The sequence below is a fragment of the Argopecten irradians genome, chromosome 5, assembly GCF_041381155.1.
Source record: "Argopecten irradians isolate NY chromosome 5, Ai_NY, whole genome shotgun sequence".
NCBI lineage: Eukaryota > Metazoa > Mollusca > Bivalvia > Pectinida > Pectinidae > Argopecten > Argopecten irradians.
In genome coordinates, this window is record NC_091138.1 from 49,825,301 (window position 1) to 49,842,196 (window position 16,896).

Here is a 16,896-nt window from a genome sequence, read left to right on the forward strand (position 1 = left end):
CGTGGACTTATAGGTCGGTGATTGGCCAAGGATGAATGGTGAGGCACGTCCAGCAACAAGCTCATCATCACTGAAGCGTGGACTTATAGGTCGGTGATTGGCCGAGGATGAACCCTCACTGTGGTCCCAATCGTCATGATCCTGGTACTGGGTACTGTCATATTCCAGCTTAGACTGAAAAATACAATGTATAATACGGTCATATTCCAATTTAGGCAGAAAAATACAATGTATAATACCATATTATCCCAGCTTAGACTGAAAAATACAATGTACAATACTGTCATATTTCAGCTAAGAGTGAAAAATACAATGTATAATACCATAATATCCAAGCTTAGACTGAAAAATACCATGTAAAATAAAGTAATATCCCAGCTTAGACTGAAAAATACTATGAAGAATACAGTCATATTCCAGTTTAGACTGAAAAATTCAATGTACAATATTGTTATATTCCAGTTTAGACTGAAAAATACAATGTACAATATTGTTATATTCCAGCTTAGACTGAAAAATACCATGTACAATATCGTTATATTCCAGATTAGACTGAAAAATGCTTTGTACAATACAGTCAAACTTCACAGAACATATAATTAATACCAAACTTTACAGAACATACAATTAATACCAAATTTAACAGTAGATATGTTACATTGAGGACTTCCAGGGAGTGCCAGCACCTCTCACCGAATTCCTACAGTCCTGACTACCTGTTACACCAGCCATAATCAAAACATGTTTATAGCAAAACTGTTTATCACACGCTGGTTTTGTACAGATGTCAGAATGTTGGCACGAGGACAATTCAGTCTGAAATCCACCATGGCAATACATACTATAGTGAACGCTTCCTAAAATAAAACGTCTAGTTCTTAAACATAATTAATAGCTTTATTTCATAGAGAACTCTTCATGTCTCATTACAATATCTCAAGATTAAGATACAATTTGTTTTGACTTCCTGATGTCATATTCTAGAGGGTGATAACTGTAATAACATTAACTTTTTTTATTTATATGGATGACACAAATTTCAAATGAGTAAAACAGCTTTGACTGAAGTAGACATGGCCAGAAATGGGGAGTCCATCAATATGGCACTATCTAGTCACACATATATATAAAAATGTCAGGAATAGTTGTACGAATTTTACTAAATGCAAATATCCTTTACAGCTCTTGATAACCGAGACGTGAAACATGGCCTAATAAAAGTGGTTTCCAATGTCTCCTTGTTATCCTCCAGAAATGTCAACTCTAACAGGGAATCTGCAATACAATGTTTCATTCTTTTTTTTCCTCTTATTTTCAAACCTCTGAAAAATACACAAAATTGATTTGTTCCAAAAAGAGTTTCAGAGTTGAAATTAAATGGAAAGCTTTTAGTTGGTAATCCTAGCAGAAACTGTTACTGTGTACAGCCTTATCATTATATCACACCATGTTAAAAGGTCACTTAGCTGACATCTATGTTCCACTGTACAAGACAGCCTTATATATCTCTAATGCTCTTTAAACTGCACAGACAGGTTGTATTTTTTGTCTCAAGGCTATGTGTCCTTCACTTTACTGTGCATCTCCTTTATGTGTTGACATGTATTAAATCTCTTGTGAGACTTTTTTTGTTTGGCTCCAACTAAATATGGGATGACATGTTGACCACCAAAGATTGACACATTTTCATCAAGCGTACAGCTAGATAAATGAGATGAGCAAAGCATGCTAAGGAACGAAGGCAATCAGCCACTCTAGGCCTTCCTTGTCCTGAAGCATATACACTTGTCTATATATAGCTTACACAGCAGTAACCATCTGATAAATGCCTATATACCTAAACTGAGGATTCCTATTTCTAAATTGACTAACATTCACTAGTTGTAGGTAGCAAAGCACTGAGAATTGGACTGGCAATCCAACTCAATGTTCCTGTCACTGCTTGAAGGCAACATATTGTCTGACTCAATGTGGATCAGTATATGAGGGTAACACACTGTCTGACTCAATGTGGATCAGTGTATGAGGGCAACATATTGTCTGACTCAATGTGGATCAGTGTATGAGGACAACAAATTGTCTGAATCAATGTGGATCAGTGTAGGAGGGCAAAATATTGTCTGACTCAATGTGGATCAGTGTATGAGGGCAACACATTGTCTGACTCAATGTGGATCAGTGTATGAGGACAACACATTGTCTGACTCAATGTGGATCAGTGTATGAGGACAAAATATTGTCTGACTCACTGTGGATTAGTGTATGAGGGCAACACATTGTCTGACTCAATGTGAATCAGTGTATGAGGGCAACACATTGTCTGACTCAATGTGGATCAGTGTATGAGGGCAACACATTGTCTGACTCAATGTGGATCAGTGTATGAGGACAAAATATTGTCTGACTCAATGTGGATCAGTGTATGAGGACAAAATATTGTCTGACTCACTGTGGATTAGTGTATGAGGGCAACACATTGTCTGACTCAATGTGAATCAGTGTATGAGGGCAACACATTGTCTGACTCAATGTGGATCAGTGTATGAGGACAAAATATTGTCTGACTCACTGTGGATCAGTGTATGAGGGCAACACATTGTCTGACTCAATGTGGATCAGTGTATGAGGGCAAAATATTGTCTGACTCAATGTGGATAAGTGTATGAGGGCAACACATTGTCTGACTCAATGTGGATCAGTGTATGAAAGCAACATATTATCTGACTCAATGTGGATCAGTATATGAGGGTAACACACTGTCTGACTCAATGTGGATCAGTGTATGAGGGCAACATATTGTCTGACTCAATGTGGATCAGTGTATGAGGACAACACATTGTCTGACTCAATGTGGATCAGTGTATGAGGACAACACATTGTCTGACTCAATGTGGATCAGTGTATGAGGGCAAAATATTGTCTGACTCAATGTGGATAAGTGTATGAGGGCAACACATTGTCTGACTCAATGTGGATCAGTGTATGAGGACAAAATATTGTCTGACTCAATGTGGATCAGTGTATGAGGGCAACACATTGTCTGACTCAATGTGGATCAGTGTATGAGGACAACACATTGTCTGACTCAATGTGGAAAAGTGTATGAGGGCAACACATTGTTTGACTCAATGTGGATCAGTGTATGAGGGTAACACACTGTCTGACTCAATGTGGATTAGTGTATGAGGGCAACACATTGTCTGACTCAATGTGGATCAGTGTATGAGGGCAACACATTGTCTGACTCAATGTGGATCAGTGTATGAGGACAAAATATTGTCTGACTCAATGTGGATCAGTGTATGAGGGCAAAATATTGTCTGACTCAATGTGGATAAGTGTATGAGGGCAACACATTGTCTGCCTCAATGTGGATCAGTGTATGAAAGCAACATATTGTCTGACTCAATGTGGATCAGTATATGAGGGTAACACACTGTCTGACTCAATGTGGATCAGTGTATGAGGGCAACACATTGTCTGACTCAATGTGGATCAGTGTATGAGGACAACACATTGTCTGACTCAATGTGGATCAGTGTATGAGGGCAAAATATTGTCTGACTCAATGTGGATAAGTGTATGAGGGCAACACATTGACTGACTCAATGTGGATCAGTGTATGAGGGCAACACATTGTCTGACTCAATGTGGATCAGTGTATGAATCCAACATATTTTCTGTCTCAATGTGGATAAGTGTATGAGGGCAACATCTTGTCTGACTCAATGTGGATCAGTGTATGAAGGCAACACATTGTCTGTCTTAATGTGTATTAGTGTATGAGGGCAACATATTGTCTGTCTCAATGTGGATAAGTGTATGAGGGCAACATATTGTCTGTCTCAATGTGGATAAGTGTATGAGGGCAACATATTGTCTGACTCAATGTGGATCAGTGTATGAAGGCAACATATTGTCTGACTCAATGTGGATCAGTGTATGAATGCAACATATTTTCTGTCTCAATGTGGATAAGTGTATGAGGGCAACATATTGTCTGACTCAATGTGGATCAGTGTATGAGGGCAACATATTTTCTGTCTCAATGTGGATAAGTGTATGAGGGCAACATATTGTCTGACTCAATGTGGATCAGTGTATGAGGGCAACATATTGTCTGTCTCAATGTGGATCAGTGTATGAGGACAAAATATTGTCTGACTCAATGTGGATAAGTGTATGAGGGCAACATATTTTCTGACTCAATGTGGATCAGTGTATGAGGATAACACACTGTCTGACTCAATGTGGATAAGTGTATCAGGGCAACATATTGGCTGACTCAATGTGGACCAGTGTATGAGGGTAACACACTGTCTGACTCAATGTGGATAAGTGTATGAGGGCAACACATTGTCTGACTCAATGCAGATCTGTGTATGAGGGCAACAAATTGTCTGTCTCAATTTTGATCAGTGTATGAGGGCAACATATTGTCTGACTCACTGTGGTTCAGTGTATGAGGGCAACACATTGTCTGACTCAATGTGGATCAGTGTATGAAAGCAACATATTGTCTGTCTCAATGTGGATCAGTGTATGATGGCAACACATGGTCTGACTCAATGTGGATCAGTGTATGAGGGCAATACATTGTCTGACACAATGTGGATCAGTGTATGAAAGCAACATATTGTCTGTCTCAATGTGGATAAGTGTATGAGGGCAACATATTGTCTGTCTTAATGAGGATCAGTGTATGAGGGCAACACATTGTCTGACTCAATGTGGATCAGTGTATGATAGCAACACATTGACTCAATGTGGATCAGTGTATGAGGGCAACATATTGTCTGTCTCAATGTGGATAAGTGTATGAGGGCAACATATTGTCTGTCTCAATGAGGATCAGTGTATGAGGGCAACACATTGTCTGACTCAATGTGAATCAGTGTATGAGGGCAACACATTGTCTGACTCAATGTGGATCAGTGTATGAGGGCATCATATTGTCTGTCTCAATGTGGATCAGTGTATGAAGGCAACACATTGTCTGTCTCAATGTGGATCAGTGTATGAGGGCAACATATTGTCTGTCTCAATGAGGATCAGTGTATGAGGGCATCATATTGTCTGTCTCAATGTGGATCAGTGTATGAAGGCAACACACTGTCTGACTCAATGTGGATCAGTGTATGAGGGCAACACATTGTCTGACTCAATGTGGATAAGTGAATGAGGGCAACATATTGTCTGTCTCAATGTGGATCAGTGTACGAGGACAACACATTGTCTGTCTCAATGTGGATCAGTGTATGAGGGCATCATATTGTCTGTCTCAATGTGGATCAGTGTATGAAGGCAACACACTGTCTGATTCAATGTGGATCAGTGTATGAGGACTACACATTGTCTGACTCAATGTGGATAAGTGAATGAGGGCAACATATTGTCTGACTCAATGTGGATCAGTGTACGAGGACAACACATTGTCTGTCTCAATGTGGATCAGTGTATGAAGGCAACACATTGACTCAATGTGGATCAGTGTATGAGGGCAACACATTGTCTGTCTCAATGTGGATCAGTGTATGAGGGCAACATATTGTCTGTCTCAATGTGGATCAGTGTATGAGGGCAACATATTGTCTGTCTCAATGTGGATCAGTGTATGAAGGCAACATATTGTCTGACTCAATGTGGATCAGTGTGGGCAACATATTGTCTGACTCAATGTGGATCAGTGTATGAGGACAAAATATTGTCTGACTCCATGTGGATCAGTGTAAGAGCGCAACATATTGTCTGACTCAATGTGGATCAGTGTATGAAGGCAACACATTGACTCAATGTGGATCAGTGTATGAGGGCAACACATTGTCTGACTCAATGTGGATCAGTGTACGAGGACAAAATATTGTCTGTCTTAATGTGGATCAGTGTATGAAGGCAACACATTGTCTGTCTCAATGTGTATCAGTGTATGAGGGCAACATATTGTCTGTCTCAATGTGGATCAGTGTATGAGGACAACACATTGTCTGACTCAATGTAGATCAGTGTATGAGGGCAAAACATTGTCTGTCTACAGTTGAGTGAGATATACATTAGTTTACAGGAGATCTACAGTTGAGTGAGATATACCTTAGTTTACAGGAGATCTAAAGTTGAGTGAGATATACCTTAGATTACAGGAGATCTACAGTTGAGTGATATATATCTTAGTTTACAGGAGATTTACAGTTGAGTGAGATATTCCTTAGTTTAGAGGAGATTTACAGACTGAGTGAGATATACCTTAGTTTACAGTAGATCTACAGTTGAGTGAGATATACTTTAGTTTACAGGAGATTTACAGTTGTGTGAGATATACTTTAGTTTACAGGAGATTTACAGTTGTGTGAGCTATACCTTAGTTTACAGGAGATCTACAGACTGAGTGAGATATACCTTAGTTTACAGGAGATCTACAGTTGAGTGAGATATACCTTAGTTTACTGGATATCTACAGTTGAGTGAGATATACTTTAGTTTACTGGAGATCTACAGTTGAGTGAGATATACCTTAGTTTACTGGATATCTAACGTTGAGTGAGATACTTTAGTTTACAGGAGATCTACAGCTGAGTGACATATACCGGAGTTTAGAGGAGATTTACAGCTGAGAAAGATATACCTTAGTTTACAGGAGATCTACAGCTGAGTGAGATATACCCTAGTTTAGAGGAGATCTACAGTTGAGTGAGATATTTTAGTTTACTGGAGATCTACAGTTGAGTGAGATATACTTTAGTTTACTGGAGATCTACAATTGAGTGAGATATACCTTAGTTTACTGGATATCTAACGTTGAGTGAGATACTTTAGTTTACAGGAGATCTACAGCTGAGTGACATATACCGGAGTTTAGAGGAGATTTACAGCTGAGAGAGATATACCTTAGTTTACAGGAGATCTACAGCTGAGTGAGATATACCCTAGTTTAGAGGAGATCTATAGCTAAGTGAGATATACCTTAGTTTACAGGAGATCTACACTTGAGTGAGATATACCTTAGTTTACAGAAGATTTACAGTTGATTGAGATATACCTTAGTTTACAGGAGATTTACAGACTGAGTGAGATATACCTTAGTTTACAGGAGATCTACAGTTGAGTGAGATATACCTTAGTTTACAGGAGATTTACAGTTGAGTGAGATATACCTTAGTTTACAGGAGATTTACAGTTGAGTGAGATATACCTTAGTTTACAGGAGATTTACAGTTGAGTGAGATATACCTTAGTTTACTGGATATCTACAGTTGAGTGAGATATACCTTAGTTTACAGGAGATCTATAGTTGAGTGAGATATACCTTAGTTTAGAGGAGATTTACAGCTGAGTGAGATATACCTTAGTTTAAAGGAGATCTTCAGTTGAGTGATATATACCTTAGTGTACAAGAGATCTACAGTTGAGTGAGATATACCTTATTGTACAGGAGATCTACAGTTGAGTGAGATATACCTTAGTTTACAGGAGATCTACAGTTGAGTGAGATATACCTTAGTTTACAGGATATTTACAGTTGAGTGATATATACCTTAGTTTACAGGATATTTACAGTTGAGTGAGATATACATTAGTTTACAGGAGATCTACAGTTGAATGAGATATACCTTAGTTTACAGGAGATCTACAGTTGAGTGAGATATACCTTAGTTTACAGGAGATTTACAGTTGAGTGAGATATACCTTAGTTTAGAGGAGATTTACACACTGAGTGAGATATACCTTAGTTAAAAGGAGATCTACAGTTGAGTGAGATATACCTTAGTTTACAGGAGATTTACAGTTGAGGGAGATATACCTTAGTTTACAGTAGATTTACAGACTGAGTGAGATATACCCTAGTTTACAGAGGATCTACAGCTGAGTGAGATATACCCTAATTTAGAGGAGATTTACAGACTGAGTGAGATATACCCTAGTTTAGAGGAGATTTACAGACTGAGTGAGATATACCTTAGTTTACAGGAGATCTACAGTTGAGTAGAATATACCTTAGTTTAGAGGAGATTTACAGTTGAGTGAGATATACCTTAGTTTACTGGATATCTACAGTTGAGTGAGATATACATTAGTTTACAGGATATTTACAGTTGAGTGATGTATACCTTAGTTTACAGGAGATTTACAGTTGAATGAGATATACCTTAGTTTACAGGAGATTTACAGTTGAGTGAGATATACCTTAGTTTACTGGATATCTACAGTTGAGTGAGATATACATTAGTTTACAGGATATTTACAGACTGAGTGAGATATACCTTAGTTTACAGGAGATCTACAGTTGAGTGAGATATACCTTAGTTTAGAGGAGATTTACAGTTGAGTGAGATATACCTTAGTTTACAGGAGATCTACAGACTGAGTGAGATATACCTTAGTTTAAAGGAGATCTTCAGTTGAGTGATATATACCTTAGTTTACAGGATATCTACAGCTGAGTGATTTCTACCACAATGTGTCGATTTATTCAACTCTCAGGCCATTGGTTATATGTACACACCGTTGATTATATATATTGATATTCCACTAGTGGAATATAACCTTCCGGCGTTTTGATTGGTGGAGAAATTGACCTTTGACTGGTACTACTTTTTCTACCCCACGTGATCAATGTTTACGTCGTCTGCTTTCAACGTCAACATCATGGCTGCGATGGACGAAGATTTGGTCAATATTGGCGACAGAGTGAAGCTATGTGACGGGGAAAGGGGAGTAATCAAGGCTATTTCAAATGCAGACACTAATTATGGTTTCGACCGATTTGAAATTCAGTTTGATTCAGGCAAAATAGCAACTGAAGCCCGGTATCGGTTCGACGTCATACCGTCATGCCCGGGTCGCGACGTTACAATATCACAAACTAATGTTAGATCTGTCACGATATCGGAAACCATTCAGAGTACATTAACACCCCCAGTTGATAAGCCCCATGATCTATATTTGTCAGACAAAGATTCATTAGAAGATTTTGATGTTGACAGATTCATTGCTTCAGAGGTGAACAAAAACACTAAGAAAAAAACTGATTTAGATATGAAAAAAGTACGAGATTTTTTTTCAGAGTGTTCTCAAGGAAAACAGGCCATTAGAATCAATTCCGCCAGTTCAGCTGAACAAGTTACTTTGTATCTTTTTTATGAATGTTAGAAACAATCATGGAAAGGAATATGAACCTGCTACCATTAGAAACATGGCATGTAGCATTGATCGGTATTTGAAATCGAAAGATTACGGCAAACAACTAACAACAAGTGTAGAGTTTTCTAAGGTAATGGAGGTTATCAAATCTGAACAAAAAAAAGCTAAAACGAGAGGGAAAGGGCAATTTAGAAAAGAGGGCTGATGCTGTTTCAGACAAAGACATAGATAAATTGTATGACGTAGGTCAACTTGGTTCACACAACCCTGACAGTTTGTTAAGAACAGTTTGGTTTCTAAATACTGTGCATTTTGGCATGCGAGGTGTTACTGAACACAGGGATATGTGTTGGGGGGATATTAAGCTATGTAAAGATTCAGAGAATAATGAGTACATTGAATTTCGTGAACGGCAAACTAAAACAAGGCCTGGATCAAATCCTAAGAATGTAAGGGCCGCCCCCCCGCGCGCCTGGGCTACCCCTAAAACCCCATCACGCTGCCCTGTCGCCACTTATAAGGTCTACCATTCTCGCCGTCCGCCAACATACTGCCATGATGATGCCCCCTATTATATCGCCACTAATACAAATATGGACAAATCTAGCAGGTGGTTTAAGTGCCAGCCTGTCGGCGTAAATAAACTGGGAAGATTCATGACTACAATGGCAGAAAATGCAGGTACTATTTTATGAATTCATCCTAAACTTCCATTATAATAAACAGCTGCTGTCAACAAAATAACAAAAAACTAAGCCCCGCCCCTTTCAGATTGTACACAGGCTATACAATGTATTACAGTGTGTACTGAAACAGTACACGATGTCATGTTGCATTTCAAAATTTCACACAACAGGTCAAGGTCGATTGTCCTGGTTATTTGCACTTTAATACTAAATGATTACTGAATTATGACCCGTGATACAGGATTTTTCAATATTTGCAATAAAAATGTTTTAGGCTTGACGAGCAAAACAGGGGGAAATGGAAAGCGCCTCACGAACCATAGCGCAAGAAAGTATCTTGTACAGAAGTTGAATGATAACGGGTTGCCTCCCAATCAGATTATGCAGGTATTAATAAATATTCTTGTACGTTAAATAATAACAAAATGTGTGTTTTTAATGCAGACTTACCTTTATTTAAGAAAATACATCCCATCACAAATATTTCGGTACAGTAGGGCTACTGTAACTTTTTTACGAATCACTTGCATATTTTTGCATTTTTTTTTATCCTTTCAGATTTCCGGACACAAGAACATCCAGAGTATTAACAATTATTCAACAATAAACTCAAACCAACATAGGACGATCTCAAGAACATTGTCGAACGCGCACTCAGAGCAGATCGGTCAGCCAGCAAACAATCCATCATCCGGCCCCCGGCCATCATCACTAGTGTCATCAAACGGTGATGTTCAACTTCAAAACGTATCAAACAGACCACCATTACCAAACACGCTCCCGTCATTGTTTTCGGGACCCATTAATGGTGGATCTTTCACAATAAACATCAAAAACAAGTCCGTGTGTACTTGTAGGAAACGCCAAAGGCCAAGGGTGCTTTACTCCGACAGTGACACGGACTAGAGTGGGTTAACATTCCGCGCGGGAAAATTACGTCACATGCCGAGGCCACACAACTGTTAAATATGCGCGCATATAGTCCCCGGTCAATATGATTTAAAGAGAACGAAATGACTAGGTTTCGGATATCAAATACACTTAATTATCATTATTTTATAGAAATATTTGTGTACTATCAATTATTAAAGTAATAAAAAATAATTACGAAATTGAATGTTTTGCATATTAATTAGTTTCTGTATCATACAGGTTATATCACTACGCCTAATTTGCATACGGAACTCTAGTAAAAAAAACGTGGGCTTATTGTCACGAAAAACATTGTGGTAGAAACAGGTCACACCACTCGCAACTATTGGATATTGAATTAATTTCCCTCTCGTGAATTATTTTTTAAAAGTTACAAAAGACACTCGCTAAAGCTCGTGTCTTTTGTAACTTTTAAAAAATAATTCACTCGAGTGAAATAAATTCAATATCCAATAGCTGCTCGTTGTGTAACCTCTATATATCCCTTAGTTTACAGGAGATTTACAGTTGAGTGAGATATACTTTAGTTTACAGGAGATTTACAGTTGTGTGAGATATACCTTAGTTTACAGGAGATCTACAGTTGAGTGAGATATACTTTAGTTTACAGGAGATTTACAGTTGTGTGAGATATACCTTAGTTTACAGGAGATCTACAGTTGAGTGAGATATACCTTAGTTTACTGGATATCTACAGTTGAGTGAGATATACTTTAGTTTACAGGAGATCTACAGTTGAGTGAGATATACCTTAGTTTACTGGATATCTACAGTTGAGTGAGATACTTTAGTTTACAGGAGATCTACAGCTGAGTGACATATACCAGAGATTAGAGGAGATTTACAGCTGAGAGAGATATACCTTAGTTTACAGGAGATCTAAAGCTGAGTGAGATATACCCTAGTTTAGAGGAGATCTATAGCTAAGTGAGATATACCATAGTTTACAGGATATCTACAGTTGAGTCAGATATACCTTAGTTTACAGAAGATTTACAGTTGATTGAGATATACCTTAGTTTACAGGAGATTTACAGACTGAGTGAGATATACCTTAGTTTACGGGAGATCTACAATTGAGTGAGATATACCTTAGTTTACAGGAGATTTACAGTTGAGTAAAATATACCTTAGTTTACAGAGATCTACAGTTGAGTGAGATATACTTTAGTTTACTGGAGATTTACAGTTGAGTGAGATATACCTTAGTTTACAGGAGATCTACAGTTGAGTGAGATATACCTTAGTTTACAGGAGATTTACAATTGAATGAGATATACCTTGGTTTAGAGGAGATTTACAGCTGAGTGAGATATACCTTAGTTTACAGGAGATCTACAGCTGAGTGAGATATACCTTGGTTTAGAGGAGATTTACAGCTGAGTGAGATATACCTTAGTTTACAGGAGATCTACAGCTGAGTGAGATATACCTTAGTTTAGAAGAGACTTACAGCTGAGTGAGATATACCTTAGTTTACAGGAGATCTATAGTTGAGTGAGATATACCTTAGTTTACAGGAGATCTATAGTTGAGTGAGATATACCTTAGTTTACAGGAGATCTACAGCTGAGTGAGATATACCCTAGTTTACAGGAGATCTATAGTTGAGTGAGATATACCTTAGTTTAGAAGAGATCAACAGCTGAGTGAGATATACCTTAGTTTACAGGAGATCTATAGTTGAGTGAGATATACCTTAGTTTACAGGAGATTTACAGCTGAGTGAGATATACATTAGTTTAAAGGAGATTTACAGTTGAGTGAGATATACCTTACTTTATATGAGATCTACAGTTCAGGGAGATATACCTTAGTTTACAGAGATGTACAGGTGCGTGAGATATACCTTACTTTACAGGAGATCTACAGTTGAGTGAGATATACCTTAGTTTACAGAAGATTTACAGTTGAGTGAGATATACCTTAGTTTACATGAGATCTACAGTTGAGTGAGATATACCTTAGTTTACAGGAGATTTACAGTTGAGTGAGATATACCTTAGTTTACTGGATATCTACAGTTGAGTGAGATATACCTTAGTTTACAGGAGATTTACAGTTGAATGAGATATACCTTAGTTTACTGGATATTTACAGACTGAGTGAGATATACCTTAGTTTAAAGGAGATCTTCAGTTGAGTGATATATACCTTAGTTTACAGAGTATTTAGAGTTGAGTGAGATATACATTAGTTTACAGGAGATCTACAGTTGAGTGAGATATACCTTAGTTTACAGAAGATCTACAGTTGAGTGAGATATACCTTAGTTTACAGGAGATTTACAGTTGAGTGAGATATACCTTAGTTTAGAGGAGATTTACACACTGAGTGAGATATACCTTAGTTAAAAGGAGATCCACATTTGAGTGGGATATACCTTAGTTTACAGGAGATTTACAGTTGAGTGAGATATACCTTAGTTTACAGTAGATTTACAGACTGAGTGAGATATACCTTAGTGTACAGGAGATCTACAGTTGAGTGAGATATACCCTAGTTTACAGAGATCTACAGTTGAGTGAGATATACCTTAGTTTACAGAGATCTACATTTGAGTGAGATATACCCTAGTTTACAGAGATCTACAGTTGAGTGAGATATACCTTAGTTTACAGAGATGTACAGGTGCGTGAGATATACCTTAGTTTAAAGGAGATCTACAGTAGAGTGAGATACTTTAGTTTACATGAGATCTACAGAATGAGTGAGATATACCCTAGTTTACAGAGATCTACAATTGAGTGAGATATACCTTAGTTTAAAGGAGATCTACAGACTGAGTGAGATATACCTTAGTATACAGGAGATTTACAGTTGAGTGAGATATACCCTAGTTTAGAGGAGATTTACAGACTGAGTGAGATATACCTTAGTGTACAGGAGATCTACAGCTGAGTGAGATATACCCTAGTTTAGAGGAGATTTACACACTGAGTGAGATATACCCTAGTTTAGAAGAGATCTACAGTTGAGTGAGATATACCTTAGTTTACAGGAGATTTACAGACTGAGTGAGATATACCTTAGTTTACAGGAGATCTACAATTGAGTGAGATATACCTTAGTTTACAGGAGATTTACAGTTGAGTAAAATATACCTTAGTTTACAGAGATCTACAGTTGAGTGAGATATACCTTAGTTTACAGGAGATTTACAGTTGAGTGAGATATACCTTAGTTTACAGGAGATTTACAGTTGAGTGAGATATACCTTAGTTTACAGGAGATCTACAGTTGAGTGAGATAAACCTTAGTTTAGAGGAGATCTACAGCTGAGTGAGATATACCTTAGTTTACAGGAGATCTACAGTTGAGTGAGATATACCTTAGTTTACAGGAGATCTACAGTTGAGTGAGATATACCTTAGTTTACAGGAGATCTACAGCTGAGTGAGATATACCTTAGTTTACAGGAGATCTACAGCTGAGTGAGATATACCTTAGTTTAGAGGAGATCTACAGCTGAGTGAGATATACCTTAGTTTACAGGAGATCTACAGTTGAGTGAGATATACCTTAGTTTACAGGAGATCTACAGTTGAGTGAGATATACCTTAGTTTACAGGAGATCTACAGCTGAGTGAGATATACCCTAGTTTAGAAGAGATCTACAGCTGAGTGAGATATACCTTAGTTTACAGGAGATTTACAGTTGAGTGAGATATACCTTAGTTTACAGGAGATGTACAGGTGCATGAGATATACCTTAGTTTACAGGAGATCTACAGTTGAGTGAGATATACCTTAGTTTACAGAAGATTTACAGCTGAGTGAGATATACCTTAGTTTACAGGAGATTTACAGTTGAGTGAGATATACCTTAGTTTACAGAGATGTACAGGTGCGTGAGATATACCTTAGTTTACAGGAGATCTACAGTTGAGTGAGATATACCTTAGTTTACAGAAGATTTACAGTCGAGTGAGATATACCTTAGTTTACATGAGATCTACAGTTGAGTGAGATATACCTTAGTTTACAGGAGATTTACAGTTGAGTGAGATATATCTTAGTTTACAGGAGATTTACAGTTGAGTGAGATATACCTTAGTTTACAGGAGATCTACAGACTGAGTGAGATATACCTTAGTTTACAGGAGATCTACAGTTGAGTGAGATATACCTTAGTATAGAGGAGATTTACACACTGAGTGAGATATGCTTTAGTTAAAAGGAGATCTACATTTGAGTGGGATATACCTTAGTTTACAGGAGATTTACAGTTGAGTGAGATATACTTTAGTTTACAGTAGATTTACAGACTGAGTGAGATATACCTTAGTGTACAGGAGATCTACAGTTGAGTGAGATATACCCTTGTTTACAGAGATCTACAGTTGAGTGAGATATACCCTAGTTTACAGAGATCTACAGTAGAGTGAGATACTTTAGTTTACATGAGATCTACAGAATGAGTGAGATATACCCTAGTTTACAGAGATCTACAATTGAGTGAGATATACCTTAGTTTAAAGGAGATCTACAGCTGAGTGAGATATACCCTAGTTTAGAGGAGATTTACAGACTGAGTGAGATATACCCTAGTTTAGAGGAGATTTACAGACTGAGTGAGATATACCTTAGTGTACAGGAGATCTACAGCTGAGTGAGATATACCCTAGTTTAGAGGAGATTTACAGACTGAGTGAGATATACCTTAGTTTACAGGAGATTTACAGTTGAGTGAGATATACCTTAGTTTACAGGAGATTTACAGTTGAGTGAGATATACCATAGTTTACAGTAGATTTACAGACTGAGTGAGATATACCTTAGTTTACAGGAGATCTACAGTTGAGTGAGATATACCTTAGTTTACAGGAGATCTACAGTTGAGTGAGATATACCTTAGTTTACAGAAGATTTACAGTTGAGTGAGATATACCTTAGTTTACAGGAGATCTAGAACTGAGTGAGATATACCCTAGTTTAGAGGAGATCTATACCTAAGTGAGATATACCTTAGTTTACAGGAGATCTATACCTAAGTGAGATATACCTTAGTTTACAGGAAATTTACAGTTGAGTGAGATATACCTTAGTTTACAGGAGATTTACAGTTGAGTGAGATATACCTTAGTTTACAGGAGATCTACAGTTGAGTAAGATAAACCTTAGTTTAGAGGAGATTTACAGCCGAGTGAGATATACCTTAGTTTACAGGAGATCTACAGCTGAGTGAGATATACCCTAGTTTAGAAGAGATCTACAGCTGAGTGAGATATACCTTAGTTTACAGGAGATCTATAGTTGAGTGAGATATACCTTAGTTTACAGGAGATCTATAGTTGAGCGAGATATACCTTAGTTTACAGGAGATCTACAGCTGAGTGAGATATACCCTAGTTTAGAAGAGATCTACAGCTGAGTGAGATATACCTTAGTTTACAGGAGATCTATAGTTGAGGGAGATATACCTTAGTTTACAGGAGATTTACAGCTGAGTGAGATATACCTTAGTTTACAGGAGATTTACAGTTGAGTGAGATATACCTTAGTTTACAGGAGATGTACAGGTGCATGAGATATACCTTAGTTTACAGGAGATCTACAGTTGAGTGAGATATACCATAGTTTACAGAAGATTTACAGCTGAGTGAGATATACCTTAGTTTACAGGAGATTTACAGTTGAGTGAGATATACCTTAGTTTACAGAGATGTACAGGTGCGTGAGATATACCTTAGTTTACAGGAGATCTACAGTTGAGTGAGATATACCTTAGTTTACAGAAGATTTACAGTTGAGTGAGATATACCTTAGTTTACATGAGATCTACAGTTGAGTGAGATATACCTTAGTTTACAGGAGATTTACAGTTGAGTGAGATATATCTTAGTTTACAGGAGATTTACAGTTGAGTGAGATATACCTTAGTTTACAGGAGATCTACAGACTGAGTGAGATATACCTTAGTTTACAGGAGATCTACAGTTGAGTGAGATATACCTTAGTTTACAGGAGATCTACAGTTGAGTGAGATATACCTTAGTTTACTGGATATCTACAGTTGAGTGAGATATACCTTAGTTTAGAGGAGATTTACATCTGAGTGAGATATATCTTAGTTTACAGGAGATCTACAGACTGTTGTACAGTGATATGCCACAAATCTGATGGTCTTTAACAAGATTGG

General features: G+C 37.5%; 1 protein-coding gene across 1 annotated transcript in view; it reads right to left on the minus strand.

The window, feature by feature from the left end:
• LOC138324474 (protein FAM13A-like) overlaps positions 1-16,896 on the minus strand; it is a 223,752-nt gene that overhangs the window by 148,898 nt on the left and 57,958 nt on the right. Inside the window, 1 exon segment of the mRNA XM_069269538.1 lies at positions 8-174. Coding sequence (XP_069125639.1) covers positions 8-174 — 167 coding nt within the window.